This window comes from Chrysemys picta, chromosome 3 (assembly GCF_011386835.1).
Source record: "Chrysemys picta bellii isolate R12L10 chromosome 3, ASM1138683v2, whole genome shotgun sequence".
Lineage (NCBI taxonomy): Eukaryota > Metazoa > Chordata > Testudines > Emydidae > Chrysemys > Chrysemys picta.
The window spans coordinates 161,862,416-161,877,641 of NC_088793.1; the positions used below are offsets into that span (position 1 = coordinate 161,862,416).

Sequence of the window (15,226 nt, forward strand, 5' to 3'; positions counted from 1 at the left end):
AGCAAACATGCATACACTTAATTAATTAAAGAGAGACAGTCAATTTCAAGATTACACTTCCACCTGATGTTATATTTTTTAACCTAATGTTGTTACAAGCAACACCTAAAATGACTATAACTTATAATGGAGGAAATATTTTTTCAGTTTGTTCACTCTGTGCAATTAAAAAGCATTTTTTCATATAGTTAGTTTAAACGTTTCACCTGTGTGGTCAGGTAAGAATTGGGTTGGGGATTTCAAAAGCATTTACAGATCTGTCGCATCTTACGCTGGGGTTACGTTCTGCAGTCAGAGCGTAAAGCGAAAATCGTGTATAGTCAAAATTACATTCAGTGTAATGGCGGGCAGAATTGCCCGCACTACAGGTACAGTATTAAAATTGTTATTTTTCTCTTTTTTGTTTTTGCTGACCGCGTAAAGCTGAAATTGTACATGTTAAATGCCCGTAAGATGTGACAGACCTGTACATGATACAGGAGCACCAGTCCCATTGATTTAGGCACTTTTGAAAATGTCACTCCGATCCTGTAAATTTTTTGTGCACATAAGTAATTTTTTACTTATGAAGGTAATCCCCTGCATGAATTCAGTTATCCATATACCTAAGGCCTTGTCTAGACTAGGATAAATATTATATTTGCTAACACATACCTTTAACACATGTTGAACTGGTCAAGTTAAAGCTGAGGAGAAGCCTCAGCTTTATGTATATATATTAAAATACATCCCACCTTGTCTACACTAGACTTTTAAAATGCATCAGTTAGGATGTTAGCTACCACATCTTTTATCCTAGTCTAGACATGGCCTAAGTATTTGCAGGATTTGTACCCTTCGTTTCCCTGTTATTTGTGTGCAGACTGCAGCAGGGGAGAGAAAAAACCATTTTTGAAAGGGGAGGAAATTGTGCGTGTAAAACCACAAAAACTAGCATGGGAATTTGGGAGCAGATACAGAACCTCAAACTCATTTTAACTGTTTTAAAAATTGTCTAGATTTCAAACTGACAGAGTCCCTCTACTGCCCCTATTGCCATTTTACAGGTGGAGACTAATGAGGCATAGTGAGGTCAAGGGTGTGATTTTGAGCCCTTACTCACAGGAGTCATCTCATTAAAGGTATGGGTGCCACTCACATCAGTAAAGCCTCAGGGCCGCCGGGGGGGGGGCAAGTGGGGCAATGTGTCCCAGGCCCCGCAGGGGCCCCCACGAGAATACAGTATTCTATAGTATTGCAACTTTTTTTATGGAAGGGGCCCCCGAAATTGCTTTGCCCCAGGCCCCCTGAATCCTCTGGGCAGCCTTGTAAAGCCCTGAGCCTCCAGCCTAAATTCAGGATGGTCCATACCTGTGCACTAACCACTACTGGACAACACACCCCTAAGGCCCGAGCTCAGCCACCTCCCTGCAAAGTGGGGTAGGGGCCCCGTGGCTCGCCCCAGCCCAGCGGCCCCCACCCCTGCAGAGTGGGGCAGGGTCCCCGGACTGGCCCCAGCCTAGCGCCCCCCTGCAAGTGCCTGGGGACATAAAGCCTGGAGGCCTGCACCTGAGCCGTGCAGCAGGATCACCGAGGCGCGGTGACTGCCCGCCGGGGACACAACGCTCCGCTGCAGCGCGGCACGGACCGCCATGGCCGCGGCTCCCCTCCGCCAAGCGCATGGCGCCGGCGCGGCTCGCTCGCTGTCTGTCTCCGCCCCGCGGGCTTAGGTCGCTCGCTGGAGGCTTCGCGTGGAGGTGGGGCGGCCGCGCGCCAGGCTGCGGGTGGTACGTGAGGCGCGAGCCAGGAGGGGGGTGAGCTGTGGAAGGCCTGAGCCCGCTCTGCCCTTCATAGCGCGTCCCAGGAGCTCCCCTAAAGAGCCCTCCCCCCAGGGCGAGTGGGGCCCAGGCAGGGCTGTGCCAGCTTTGATCTGAGTTACAGCTGCATAGGCACCAATGCCCGTGGGACCCTCCAGGGGTGCCATCTCCGTGGTACAGAAAAAACCACCAGCCATCTGGGATGAGACTGACCCATAAAACTGGAGAGCTGACAGTGGGTACTGAGCATCCTTACTGCTATCCCAGCCAGGATAGCTACTTCCAATAAAGTGGCAATCCTAGCCTAGGGTGGGCATATAATCCGATCCTTTGGATCCCTGCATGCCCTTGTGACTCACTTGCAATAATGGGTTTTGTTATGAACCCGATTTCCCATCCGCTGCAGTGAGCTGCTGGAGTTTGTTGGAAAATTCCAAATGGGGGGGAGGGGGGATTGCAAGAAAAGGGACAGATTTTTCATGGAAATGTCATTTTTTCCCCAATCCTCTGTAGCTGCCACTGTGTGATTTTAAAAAATGGGGTTGTGGGGAAAAGTACAAGTGGTAGGAGGTGAAGAAATGGCAAAGGGACTGTGAGAAGTAGCAGTGCTATCACCACAAGTCCTAGAAGATTAAAAGCTAAAGATTCTCATTTTCTCTCTAACAGGCACAGAGAGGACTGATCCTGAGTCCCTGGCTGACCAGTGAATTTTTTTTTCTCTCTACTTTGAAAAAACAAACACAAACAAAAGAAAACACACTGAACTTTGCTACCTTCACTTTGGATACTTTGGATATTTCCCAAGCCCCCTACGAAATAAAGTTTCATGTTGCAAAACAGGTCCCAAAGATCAGCCCAGACACCACTATATAGTTAGAACAGGGATGAGCAGGAAAATGCTCCAAACTGGGATGCTTAAAGTGCTAACTATTATTATTATTATTAACCCCTGAAGCCGCATTGTGTGTTACATTCAGAATTTTATATGATGGATTCAGGGTTGCCTTTAATAATCTATCAATACTATTGTCACAGTTCAGGACATATTTGACCCCTCTCTCTGTTCTCTCTAAGTGCACCCCCTCAAGTGACAGGCCTTGTGTCTTCACTTCCCTGTGGGGTGGAATCCCATGATTCTCCCACTCATAGGCTATGTCTTCACTAGGAACGTTGCAGCAGTGCTGCTGTAGCACTTCAGCATAGACATTTGCTTCAGTGTAGACACTCGTTACAATAATGGGAGGGTTTCTCCCATTGCTGTAGTTAATCCATCTCCTTCAGAGGTGGTAGGTAGGTTGATGGAAGAATTCTTCCATTGACCTAGCGCTGGGTCAGTTTAACAGTGTCGCTCAGAGGGGTGGATTTTTCACACCCGTGTACAACATAGCTGGGACCACCTAACTTTTTAATATAGACCTGGCCTCAGGCTGGTTTTTGGACTACAGCCTCCTATGGACCAACCAGGACTGCTCAGTAGGCCTGACTGGGTTCAGTCCCTGCAATTCTTCCCTTCAGGAGCTGGTAAATACAGTGACCCAAACAACAGCCTCTGTATTGCTTAATCTAAACAGGAACAAAGCATAACAGAAAAAGATTTTTTAACACAATAAACAGTTTAAACCCATATCTGTCTTACCTAATGCTTTAGGTAAGGCTGGTTTATCCCAGGTGCCCCACCTCTTTGATCTGGAGAGGACAGTCAGCATCCATGCAAACTCTGTCTCTCTCCCTTTTCTTCAGGGGTTGCCCTTTTATCTACTCCTAAAGTCTTTGTCAATGCCCTGTGTCTCTTGAACCTGGTTACACTGTTTTATGTGGTCCACAGGGGTCCAGGGGGAGAAACAGGTGTATACTTCAAAGCAATTGATGTTCTGCATTAATCTTCTAGATATCAGCAAATGGGTCTATGTGCAAGTATTGTCTGCTTTCTAGCTTACATGCTGTCCACTCCTGTTGGGATTAATCCCTTGTAATTGTACAGGAAACCACACAATAACAATCTAACAGAAGGACATACAATATAAAATAATTCAGGCATCACCCACTTCCTTCACAACTATGTGCTTGATATGTTGGTCTGAGTATTGTCAAGATGTTTATTGCATCCATATATTGGGTTAATTCAATATCTGGGTGGTCAGGAAATGGACCCAAGAAGATGGACAATACCCCACATAGGAGCTCTGCAGCAACACCCAGGATTATTAACTGTAATATTCTATTTCTGCCCGTTGGAGGGCTTGCCAGACTGGCTTTCCTAGAACTCAGTCACACACATACACTTCCATGAAGGAGGGGAGATCAAAAGACAGAGGGGGATTTAAAAATACTGCACTCTATTGATGGGGGTAGATGGCCCTGGGATGCCTTGAGGAAGCTTCACCTGCCTAGATCTTCATTTCAGGATGGTCAGATTTTAAGTAAAATAAACATTTTGTTGTTTTAAAATTCTCTTCTCCCATTATGCTGTGTTCCTGTTGTTACAATTAAACAATACTTGGTTTTAAGAAGCCTGTTTTGGGTTACTGTATTCACTACTGGTCACAGTTCCAATGGGAAGAATTGGAAGTGCCAAACCCAGTCTGGCTAGCTGAGCAATTGTGGTTGGTACACAGGGGGCTAAGTCCGAGACCTGGTCTGCGAGTGGGAGAATGCCAGGATTCCACTCCCGAGAAAGGTGAAGGTGAGAGGGCTGTCACATGAGAAGGTGCACTTAGAGAGACCAGATTGGGTCAAAGATGCAGCTAGTGCCAAACCATGACAGTTGATATGAACCCACCCTTGCTACCAGAACAAATCAAACCCTTGTCACTTCCTTCTATTTGAGATTGGCTCAGAAGCTTTCATTGTTGTTCCCTTTCCTCTGTTTTAATCTAGTTATAGAATACATTTTAGGTTTGTGGATTCTATATTTAGAAATGCCATATGGTAGGCAAACTATGGAGCAAACAGTAAAGGAGGTTTGTTCCTTTCATGTCACTATATGTGTCTGGAAATGTAATTAAGTTTCAGTGTGACCAGGTGTAGTTTTACAGATAAAGGCCCAGTTGGCAAATGAACTGAGGGAGACCAGGTGGTAGAGACTTTGCTTAGTGATTCTTCAAGGCATATCACAAAGTGAGGGACCTAGATAGACCCAACATTGTGAAAGACCCAATAGACATTGACAATTTTGCCCATCCTTAAAAAGCCATCCCTGTACATAACTACTTTGATGCTTGTGTTAGCTCTTACTGTTCTGCGGGTCTGAATACCTTGTGAGAAAGCACAGGAGTTCTCATGTATTACACCGTGTCCCTTGCCCACTTTTATATAGCATGTATGCTTTCATTGAGGCCACAAGAATATTTTGGTGCTGTGTAGATTAGTCACCACCATGGTGATTTGAGGTCCATAGCATTCAAGTAAGGACAACCAAACAAATCCCAATACTGCCATTTCACTGGCCAGGTGCAGTGTGATCCAGGGGGTGAATAATGAGTTTACAGTTTAGTTTTGCAGTTCATCATGAAGTATTTGGCAAGCCATATGGGGCACACCTGTTAGTCCTTAAAAATGTAATGAAACCTTAACCCCTTGAGGTAGTGTGTTATTACCTTAACAATGGCTGTGGAGTTATGTAGGTGAAACATCAGTGTATGTGTAATATGAAGAACATGTTGTGCTCATATTTCTGTTTGAATTACTCTTTCTTTTACCACCCTGGAGTACCATTTCCTAGCATACCTAGGCCATCAAATCTGTGGGCATCACTGTCACTTGCAGTGGCACATGTATATGGCATGCTGCATATCTAAGATATATGCAAATATCTTCACTGTGTATCCAGAAGCATTATGCTGTTCTAAGAGGTATTGTTCCTCTTAATTTTATACATCAAGAAAATCAGGCTTAGCTCTGGTCATATGTTTCCCCAGTTCAATAAGTAAATAGAAAAAAAAACTCTCTGAATTTAATGGAAATTGAATGAATTTACTTTAATGGGCAGAGGACCAAATTCAGCCATTTGTCAAACTTTATAAGATGACAGTTGCACAACACAAGAATTCAAAATTCCAGTAAAGTAGTAGTCACCAAGAAAAGAGGCAAATGCAGTGATCAGCATAAAAAGTGAACATTTGCCAACAGTTATTATCTGAGATACTAATTATTTTCTATTCAAAGAACAGAGAAATAACTGTGATATTGCCGATATTGTTGATTAATTTTGACTTTTTAAATGGGTTAACCAGGAAACTTCAATCATTATCATAAGACATATTCATATTTTTAAATTATCCTTATTTACTAATAACTTTACTTCACATTTCATGATTCTGTTTGTGGGTAAATTCTAGTGCTCATAAAAGTGAGGGATTACCCTGGGCAAAGGTAGGATATGCTATCTGACTTAGCTATGTAGAAAAAAAATTGTCTATGTCTCTGCCTCTTGTTTTGGTTTTGTCTGAATTTCAAATAATAGAGGCAAGTCCAGTTATCTTTAAAGGTAGAGAGTTACTCTGTGTCAATGAGTAAGACGAGATGCAAGAGCCAAACTGGAAAAAAATAATCTTGGGTTTGTTTGGCAATATATTGATTTGGCATGTTTTAAATTATTTTTTTTAAAGTTAAGAGAGGGGGAGGCACAGTCTTGGCACATGATTTAATTGTTTATTTTTATTAAAAACCAATTAAAGGCTGTCATTAACTTTCCCTCTCTCCTCTACCCCCACCACTCAACTGCATTCAAGCAGACCTAAGGTGACCTAGCATTGACAGCATAAGGTCGATGGAAGAATTCTAGCCCATGGTTTTATCATGGCAATTATAGCCATTGCAAGCATACAGCTTTACTAATCATGAGAAGGTTAAATTTGAACAGATTATTTTAACAATATAATAATAATCCTCAACAAATATAGCCACTGTGATAGTAGTTTGCAAATTGTGTAGGACTGAGCAATTTATATTGCACGTTCTGATGTAAAAAAAAAATTAAGTCACTCATACAGACGTGTAATATGTCTTCAAAGGGTTTATTGTATTCCACAATATTAACAAAAATAATTCCTCCCTACACCACTAAAAACCCAACACATTTTCTGTTGAGAGCACGCCTATTTTTTCCTTTCACTGAATATACACAGTACAGGTATTACATTTTTATCTTAAAACAAACTCTAAATAAACATTTAAATGAAAACATAGGGGCATATTTGGCTTTGATCATAGCTCAAAATTAATATTCACTTTCATTGTTCTCCTTCTCAGTATCGAATGCCACCCATCGTGCTCTCTGATATATATGTACTAATCTTCAACCTAGTCAGAGGAATCCACACGAGTTTGACCCATCTGTAGCTTTTTTGATGTTTTTTTTCTCATTTAAAGTGGTTTTGCACTTCAAAGTTAATTTTAGCTGAAAACAATATGCTGCAGAGTACTTTTTATGTCCGGAGTATGTAACATCTAGCCTGCTATAATTACATACAGGGATCTGAGTCTTTCTCTCTCTCCTCTTTGCTCCCACCTATAGAAATCTAAATGAAAATCTAAAGGCTCTATTTATTGAAAAATACAGTTTGTGGTCAGCTTGTATTCATTCAACATTTTCTTTTTTATGAGTCAGTTGGCCCACAGGTGCTATATAGATTTTTCTTTCTAACGGGTTTATGTTTGCATGCAGATGGAGTTGATATAAGCAGGGATTCTGGTATGGAAATTAAGCACAAAGTATATGTTGGGACGTTGTCCCTGCCACTACCACCACTTATAGGTCCCTTGTTTAGCATTTGGTGTTCATCCAGCTAAGTTGAGTAATAGTAGATATCACTTTATTGCTTTTTTTCCAGAACAGAAGGCATCAGAAATGAACACCAAATCTCTCTGATTCTTTCCTATCCTTCCTTTCTTCTCACATCCTTGCCTCAATTTTTGCCTGTTCATTCTTCTTGTGAACAGAAGAACCATGCCGGTTACAATGATTAGACACAAATAAACTGCCTCCTGAACTTTGCATTCCCAAAACAGATTCAAAGAAAAGGAAAGCTGTGGCATCGCTTTGAACCACAATTCACATGGAGTGTCTTCTTTATTAGTCTTCCCTTTTCAGTAAGTATCATGGCCTTCCCTGCAAGAGGGAGTTTTAGCAAACATTTCCCACCAGAGCTGCTGCACTTCTGGTAGCAATTGTCTACTAAAATTCTTCAGTGTAGACCTTGCCCTGATAGTCTATGGTCAAGAATACCTTCTTTGGGTATGTCATATTTCTACACTGGCTTCAGTAGCACTCTATTACAGTCTGCACTTCTGAGCACTCATTGTTCCAGCTAAAAGAAAAATAAAAAATAGTTTTCCTCAAAGTTTTCCATGGAAAAGTTTGACTTTTCAGTAAAAAACAAAATATTTCAATTTTGAAATGCACCACAGTACCTCATTGGAGTTCAAACAGAGTAGTTGGTATCACCCACAGGCTTATCAAAGGGTTTATACAGGCAAATGCAGAAAAAATCCCATTACCCAAGCCCTTTCTAATCATCAGTCAACCTTCTTTCTCTCCAGCCCTCTATTACTACGTCACTTGCCAGCACAAGCAGTTTCTATAAGCTCTTTGGGGCAGGGACTCTCTTTTTGTTCTGTTTGTACAGTTCCTGGCACAATGGGGTTCTGGTCCTGACTAGAGCTCCTAGGCACTACTGCAGTACAAATAGGGCTGGGGCAACCATTTAGGCAAACTAGGCGGCTGCCTAGGGCACCTAGTGTTTGGGGACGCCTAAAAGCCCGCTCAGGTAAGGAGGTGGAATGGAGGTGAGCTGGGGCGGGGGGGGGGGGTGGCGCGGGGAGGGCCGCCCGCAGTAACGGGGGGGGGGCGCACAGGGGAACTGCTCCCTGCCTCAGATCACCTCCACTCTGCCTCCTCCGCTGAGCACACATTCCCTGCTCTAAGTCTCCTCCAATCGGCTCCTCAAGCCTGCGAGGGGAGGAGAATTAGAGCGGCTCCGGTGTGCTCAGCGGAGAAGGCAGAGCCGAGGTTAGCTGAGGCGGGCTCCCCAGGCAGGGTTAGCTGCCGCGGCGGGGGGGGGGAGTCTCCCCAGGCGGGGTTAGCTGCCGTGGAGGGGAGGGCTTTCTGGGGGGGGGCTCCCCGGGCGGGGGGCTGGGTTAGCTGCCGTGGGAGGGGAGGTTAGCGGGGTGGGGGGGGGTGGCTCAAGGTGGAAGTTTCGCCTAGGGCGCGAAACTTCCTTGCACTGGCCCTGAGTACAAATTAATACACTAGTAAGAATTTATTAATAAAGCCCCCTGGGTTTGCTGAAACATTCTCCTTTAGGGTTGAAATGTTCTATGATTTCTTTCTTCCTGAAGGTGATTTATTTTTTAATGTTTGGATAGAATTCCTTCAGCAATTGTTGAGTTATGGGAAAGTGGGGAAAAATACTTTACCCACAGTAAAATAATTCTAACCATGCTTATTTTGTACAGAGTTAAACAAAAATGGCTGAAGCATGAACCTTGGAAATGTCCTCAAGGACGCGTGTGCTTCCCTAAGTTTTGTGTCAGGAAGGCAAAAAGTATAAATAATTGAAAAATCACTTCTGAGAATGCTCGATGGATGTGACCTGAAATGTTAGCAGAGCTCAATGAAAGCTCCTCCTTTCCCTTGTGACATTATTGTACATTTTCTCTTCCCAGACTGACTGGCCAAGAGGCTATTGCTGTCAGACACTTGGGGGGATAATTTGAATGAGTGAGATTGTAAATTTCTCACTGAAGCACACATAGCAAAATTCCTTAAAACTGCCTTAATATCAGGGATAGGAAAAAATCACTGATGCACAAAAATCAGAGATTGGTGATTTTAATTTCTTTCCCCATTTTTGGCTGCACTCTGAAATACTCTGCAAATCCTGATCTTTTATTATGAAAAAATTAAGCTTCTATTTCTTTCCCATTGCAAATTAACAGCTGTCACGGTGTAAATCAATGTTCTTCTCCTTGTTAGCTCAGCCTAGCGGAAAACTAACTTCAACTAAAGAAACAGCAGCAAATGAGGGAACTCACCTCTCCTTTGCTCCTTTCCCCTCAATGAGGTGTGAACATCAACACCTAATTGGTACCATTTAAATGCCAGCATTATTGAAGTATAGTTGTAGCCATGTCCGTCCCAGGATATATGAGAGACAAGGTGGATGAGGTGATATATTTTATTGGACCAGCTTCTATTGGTGAGAGAGACAAGCTTTCGATTTAATGGTCCACTGCCATACTGTACTTTGAATGGTCCCTTACATGTGCTAACTAGTTGTGCTAAACCATCTGTTCCACCTTGCACTTTGCTGTGTTTCTGGGAGTTCCTAAGAAGAGCTCTGTGTAAGTTCAAAAACTTGCCTCTCTCACCAACAGAAGTTGGTCCAATAAAAGATAATACCCACTCACCTTGTCTCTCTAACATTATTGAACACAGGCAAGTTCTCTCATTCTCTTTTTCTCTACTCTTGTCTACATTAAAGAAGTTCAAACTGGTGTCACTAGATAAAGGTAGTTGTATAATGGTGCAAATGCCTAATGCAGGGACTCTTCTCCAATTCAAAGCAGGTTTTACACTGGTGCAACTTAATCTAATAACATAGTACAATTGAGGCTGATGTGATTTGTGCTTCCCCAATCCTAGTGCTGCAGCCATGCATAAGAGGGAATTGCATTGCAGCATCTGGAATGCAGCAGCACACTGGTCATGCCCCCTTCCCTCTGACATCCCCTATACCAGAATCTCTGAGGGGGATAGTTCAGGGTCAGGATATCTTATTTAACTCACCGTCTCAGGCCAATTTTAAGTGCAGTACAAAGCAAACTCAGTGGGCCTAAAATTAAAGTCCTTACTTTGTAAAACTCCATTTGAGAGTTTTCCTTCAATGAGAGGTTTGCCTGAGCAAGCATTTCAGCATAGGGCCCACAATATTGATTATTTAAATCTATCCATTTAGTCATAAGTCATGCTTTTGGGCACAAGGATTCTTGATCTTGGACTCAGTGTTGCCAACTCTTGTGATTTTATTGTGACTCTCACAATATGTTGTATTTTTCTTAAAGACCCTGGTCCAGAATCACATTTTAGATGAGGACTTTTGTCTTTGGTTTTAAAAGAAAGGAAATTTCTAGCACGCTTGGTTGCAGAGAAAAGTTTGAAAATATGAACCATAAAGGCTCTAAACCCAGAAAGCAAATAAAAAGAGTTCAGATTTTTTTTCTTTTTAAAAGCTCATTGTTTCTGTGTCAATCTCATAATTTTTTGAGCCCTGACTCGTATTTGAATGCTGAGGGTTGACAGTACTGATTCGGGTGACCAGATGTCCTGATTTTATAGGGACAGTCCCAATATTTGGGGTTTTATCTTATATAGGTGCCTTTTATCCCCCACCCCCTGTCCATATTTTTCACACTTGCTGTCTGGTCACCCTAGTACTGATCCAAAGAGAGCATAGTACTATGTGATGCAGCAGTTCTTAAATTATTACTAAGTTTGCTTTTCTGTGTTAGTACTAGATTCTGATCTCACTTACCCCACTGTCAATGTGGAATAACTCAGGCTGACAACAGAGATGTCAGATTATAACAGAGATGGTAATCTGGTGCATGTCTTCTTGACTCACTGCTCTCTAATATCATTACAATATCTGTGGCTCTGTACCTACAGAAAGCACATTTTTATTACATAGGGTGAAACTGTTATAATAATGCCCATGTTTAAAATTGTTTTCTATCTGGGTTTTCCAGGCGTCTGGTTTTCAACCAGAACACCCAGTCAAAAAGGGACTCTGGCGGCTCCTGGCGGCACCGCCAACTGGGTGGTTAAAAGTCCAGTTGGCGGCTCAGCGGGGACCTGGGGCTAAGGCAGGCTCCCTGACTGCCCTAGCTCCGTGCAGCTCCCGGAAGCAGCCGCCAGGTCCCTGCACAGCCCCTAGCTGCATGGGTGGCCATGGAGGCTCCGTGCATTGCCCCTGCCCCACAGACTGGCTCCACAGCTCCCATTGGCCAGGAACCGTGACCAATGGGAGCTGTGGGGTTGGTGCCTGCAGGCATGAGGGCAATACGTGGCGCCTCTCTGGCCACCCCCTCAGCTCCCATTGATCGTGATTCCCAGTCAGTAGGAGCTTCGGAGCCGGCCCTCAGGGCAACGCGCAGAGACTCCCTGGCTGCCCATGCTTCTAGGGGCTGCAGGGACCTGGCAGCCGTTTCCCGGGAGCTTCCCGCTTCCCAGGATAAGCGCTGCCAGGACCCTGCACTCCAAACCCTCTCCCACATCCCAACCCCCTGCCCCAGTCCAGAGTCCACTCCTACACCCAAACTCCCTCCTGGAGTCCACACCCTCCCAACACCCCAACACCCTGCCCCAGTCCCCTCCTGCACCCCAAATCCCTCATCCCCAGCACCACCCCAGAGCCTGCACCCCCAGCCGGAGTCCTCCCCTTCCCTTCCCCCACACTCCAATCTCCTGCCCGAGCCTGGAGCCCTCTCCTGAACCCCTCATTTCAGGCCTCACCCAGAGCCCGCACCCACAGCCCATACCCACCTGCACCCCAACCCCCTCTCCCACACCCCAAACCCCTCATCCCCAGCCCCACCCCAGAGCCTGCACCCCCAGCCAGAGCCTTCATCCCCCTCCCACACCCCATCCCCCTGCCCCAGCCTGGTGAAAGTGAGTGAGGGTCGGGGAGAGCAAGCAATGGAGGGAAGGGGATGGAATGAGCGGGGGGCAGGGCCTTGTAGAAGGGGCAGGGCAGGGATGTTTGGTTTTGTGTGATTAGAAAATAGGCAACCCTGTTTTTAACAGTATTTTGTTAAATTTGTCCATTCTGGGATCCAACAGGTAAAATGTTCTGCAAATTTGTATCAGTTTAAGAAACATATGTTAAATAAAGAACTCCCTGATAGACCCTTCTTATTGCCCTCCTCCCACTTTTATACTACTGGGACCTGATTCTTATGGCTTCCACATTTTGACATTTATTTTTCGAAAGTGGGGCGTAGGTGTAAGTATATTTTTGCCAATTTATGTGATGCCATAAAACAGCATTTTTCATTTTTCAACACTTATTAGCTCAGCTCCCCAGCTGTGCAGCACCACACCCTGGTGTGAAACTTAGAGGCATAATTCTGACAAGTTTATATTGGCCGAAATTTATAGCATTTCATTTGGGAAAATGAGTATCTTGTTCACATTTCCAGTGCAATTTTGTGATTATTTGACAAGATCGACTCATAACCTTTTTAATACTGAAAAATACAGGGCATTATAAAAAAATTGATACAGAGGGGGGTAGGCAAAAGGAAACACATAGTTATTAGAAAAGAATATGAACTATCCACTTAAATATTGTGTGTTTCTTGTAACACAAAGAGTAGCACATTGCTTCATCAGAGAAAGTGTTCGTATATATTTCTGGTTGTGAAACATTGCACTGTGTTGGCTGATTGCAGTCTAAACATTCAAGATAAGGAAACTACACTGTGGCTTATCTTTTTCATGTAAAACGTAATACACAAAAGAGGCACCTAATGCATTTTTAAATAAAAATAATATTTTCATTTAATGTTGAGAGTTAGCATAATATATAAACTCATTAAGCCATCTTTTATCGTTTTTCTCAATAGTTTATACTGTATCCCAAAACTGCAGGTTTGATATCTTATAATAAGATAAGGTCTGGATGTACTGTGCAAGGTACAAGCAGTAATAAATGCCAAATGTAATAAAGCTTAATAAGATGGTTGTTCTCTAATGATTTTATTTACTTGGGACTTTATGTTTCTACTTTTAACCTTCTGTTGTTGGACTTCAGGTCATGGCCATAGCATTAGCATTTGACCTATTAGTTTCTTGAGAAATCTGAGGGCTGGATGTCTCAGAGGACTGATTCAAACCCGTTTCAGATTGCTAGTGACTTATAATTATTGTCTCATTGCTTTGTGATGGGAATGTGAAACGAACCAGTGTCCTTAGCTCTGTTACTACTGGACACTTATCCACATCATACAAACTACTACCACAGTTAGCAATAACAAAAACTCTTCTTGTCATCCTCAGCAGAGAAGCTAAAGAAAACTGAGGAACATTAGCAGGTCAGTGTAGGGAAGCTAGATTGCCCACTGTTAACGTTGTAACTTTTCTGAACCTAGATGTGCAACCATTATTCCTGTACTCACGTAAGCACTCAGCCATGTGAGTAAGGGATGCACATCATTCCGTGTCAGTCTGGCACTTTTCACTAGAACCTAGTTCACTTTAAAGTATTCTAAAAATAAAACATTTGGGCAACAATGAACCAGATAACTCACCCAGCACTATTGAACATACAGAGCTAGGTTTTCAGACACTGTGCAAAATCTCAGTTAAATCAGTGCAAATTCATACTGAGTCCACTGAAGTCTAGGTTTGCGCTGGTGCAATTGAGAGCATAATTAGGCCCTTTGGTGTCTAAGAAATATTTACAAACAGTGTGTGCATATGTCACGTGTTGTGTGAACAAATTCTGCATGAAATATGTGAGTATTTTTAGGTGCACCAATGTCTGGAAATGTGGCCTTTATTAGATATGTACAGATATTATAATAAAAATGAATATGTGAAGATCAATATCCCAGTGAAGAATTGATTGCTCCAAGCACTCACATGTTTGTGATATGAAGATCTTTGCTTGGATTTTTATGCTTTTTATCACATTACAGTTAGCCTATATTTTCAAAACAACTTGCATAGTGTCTCAGATTCAAAGGGCATCACATGGCACAAACTGCGTGTGGTGCTAATGAAAGCAAATAGTACATGAGGGCAATTACTCTTTTACTGTCCCCAGTGTGCATCTGATGTTGGGAAGTTCTGAAAGTCTGAATATGCTAATTACTCTTTCCTTTGCTCTGTGGTAGATGCTGTTTAACTATAGAAATTGGCTCAGGGATCTGCATGTTTTTGTGATGTGCTAGTTGCCATCTGCTTTGGAGATATTCCCGTGCACTTTTGTTGATGCAACAGTTATAGTGTTTTCAAATGTTGATACTATGAAAATGTAATGTGATTGGACTTGGACAGGTGCCTTAAACAGACCACCCATCATATTTATTTTGCTGCCAATCAGGTCAGACAAACTCATGGGTAGAATGTTGAAGTACTTTGAATGTTCCAGATAGTGAATAATTTACATTTCATTTCAAAAGATCTTCTTAACCCTCCTACAAAATTCTTGCATAGCTAACTAGAAGTCAACATTATGGTCCTGTTTTTCAAAGTTTCTGATTGTTGACTTAGATTTTAATTTTGCTCACGGTGATTTTTTTTGTTTTTAATCGGCTTACCTGGGAAGGTTTATTTTGTTAGTAGGGGCCAGGAGAGATGAAGTTTGTTGAAGTTTAAAACAGCACAGACATGAGCAAAGGGCAGCGCAAGCAGCTATACTGGGTTC

The 15,226-nt window shown here is 43.0% G+C and overlaps 1 protein-coding gene across 1 annotated transcript in view; it reads right to left on the reverse strand.

Moving 5' to 3' along the window:
• LYPLAL1 (lysophospholipase like 1) overlaps positions 1–1,866 on the reverse strand; it is a 44,193-nt gene extending 42,327 nt beyond the window's left edge. Inside the window, exon 1 of the mRNA XM_065589428.1 lies at positions 1,549–1,866. Within this exon, the coding sequence (XP_065445500.1) occupies positions 1,549–1,633 (85 nt within the window). The 5' untranslated portion in view covers positions 1,634–1,866. The remainder of the gene's footprint in view (positions 1–1,548) is intronic.
• Positions 1,867–15,226: the final 13,360 nt, after the last annotated feature.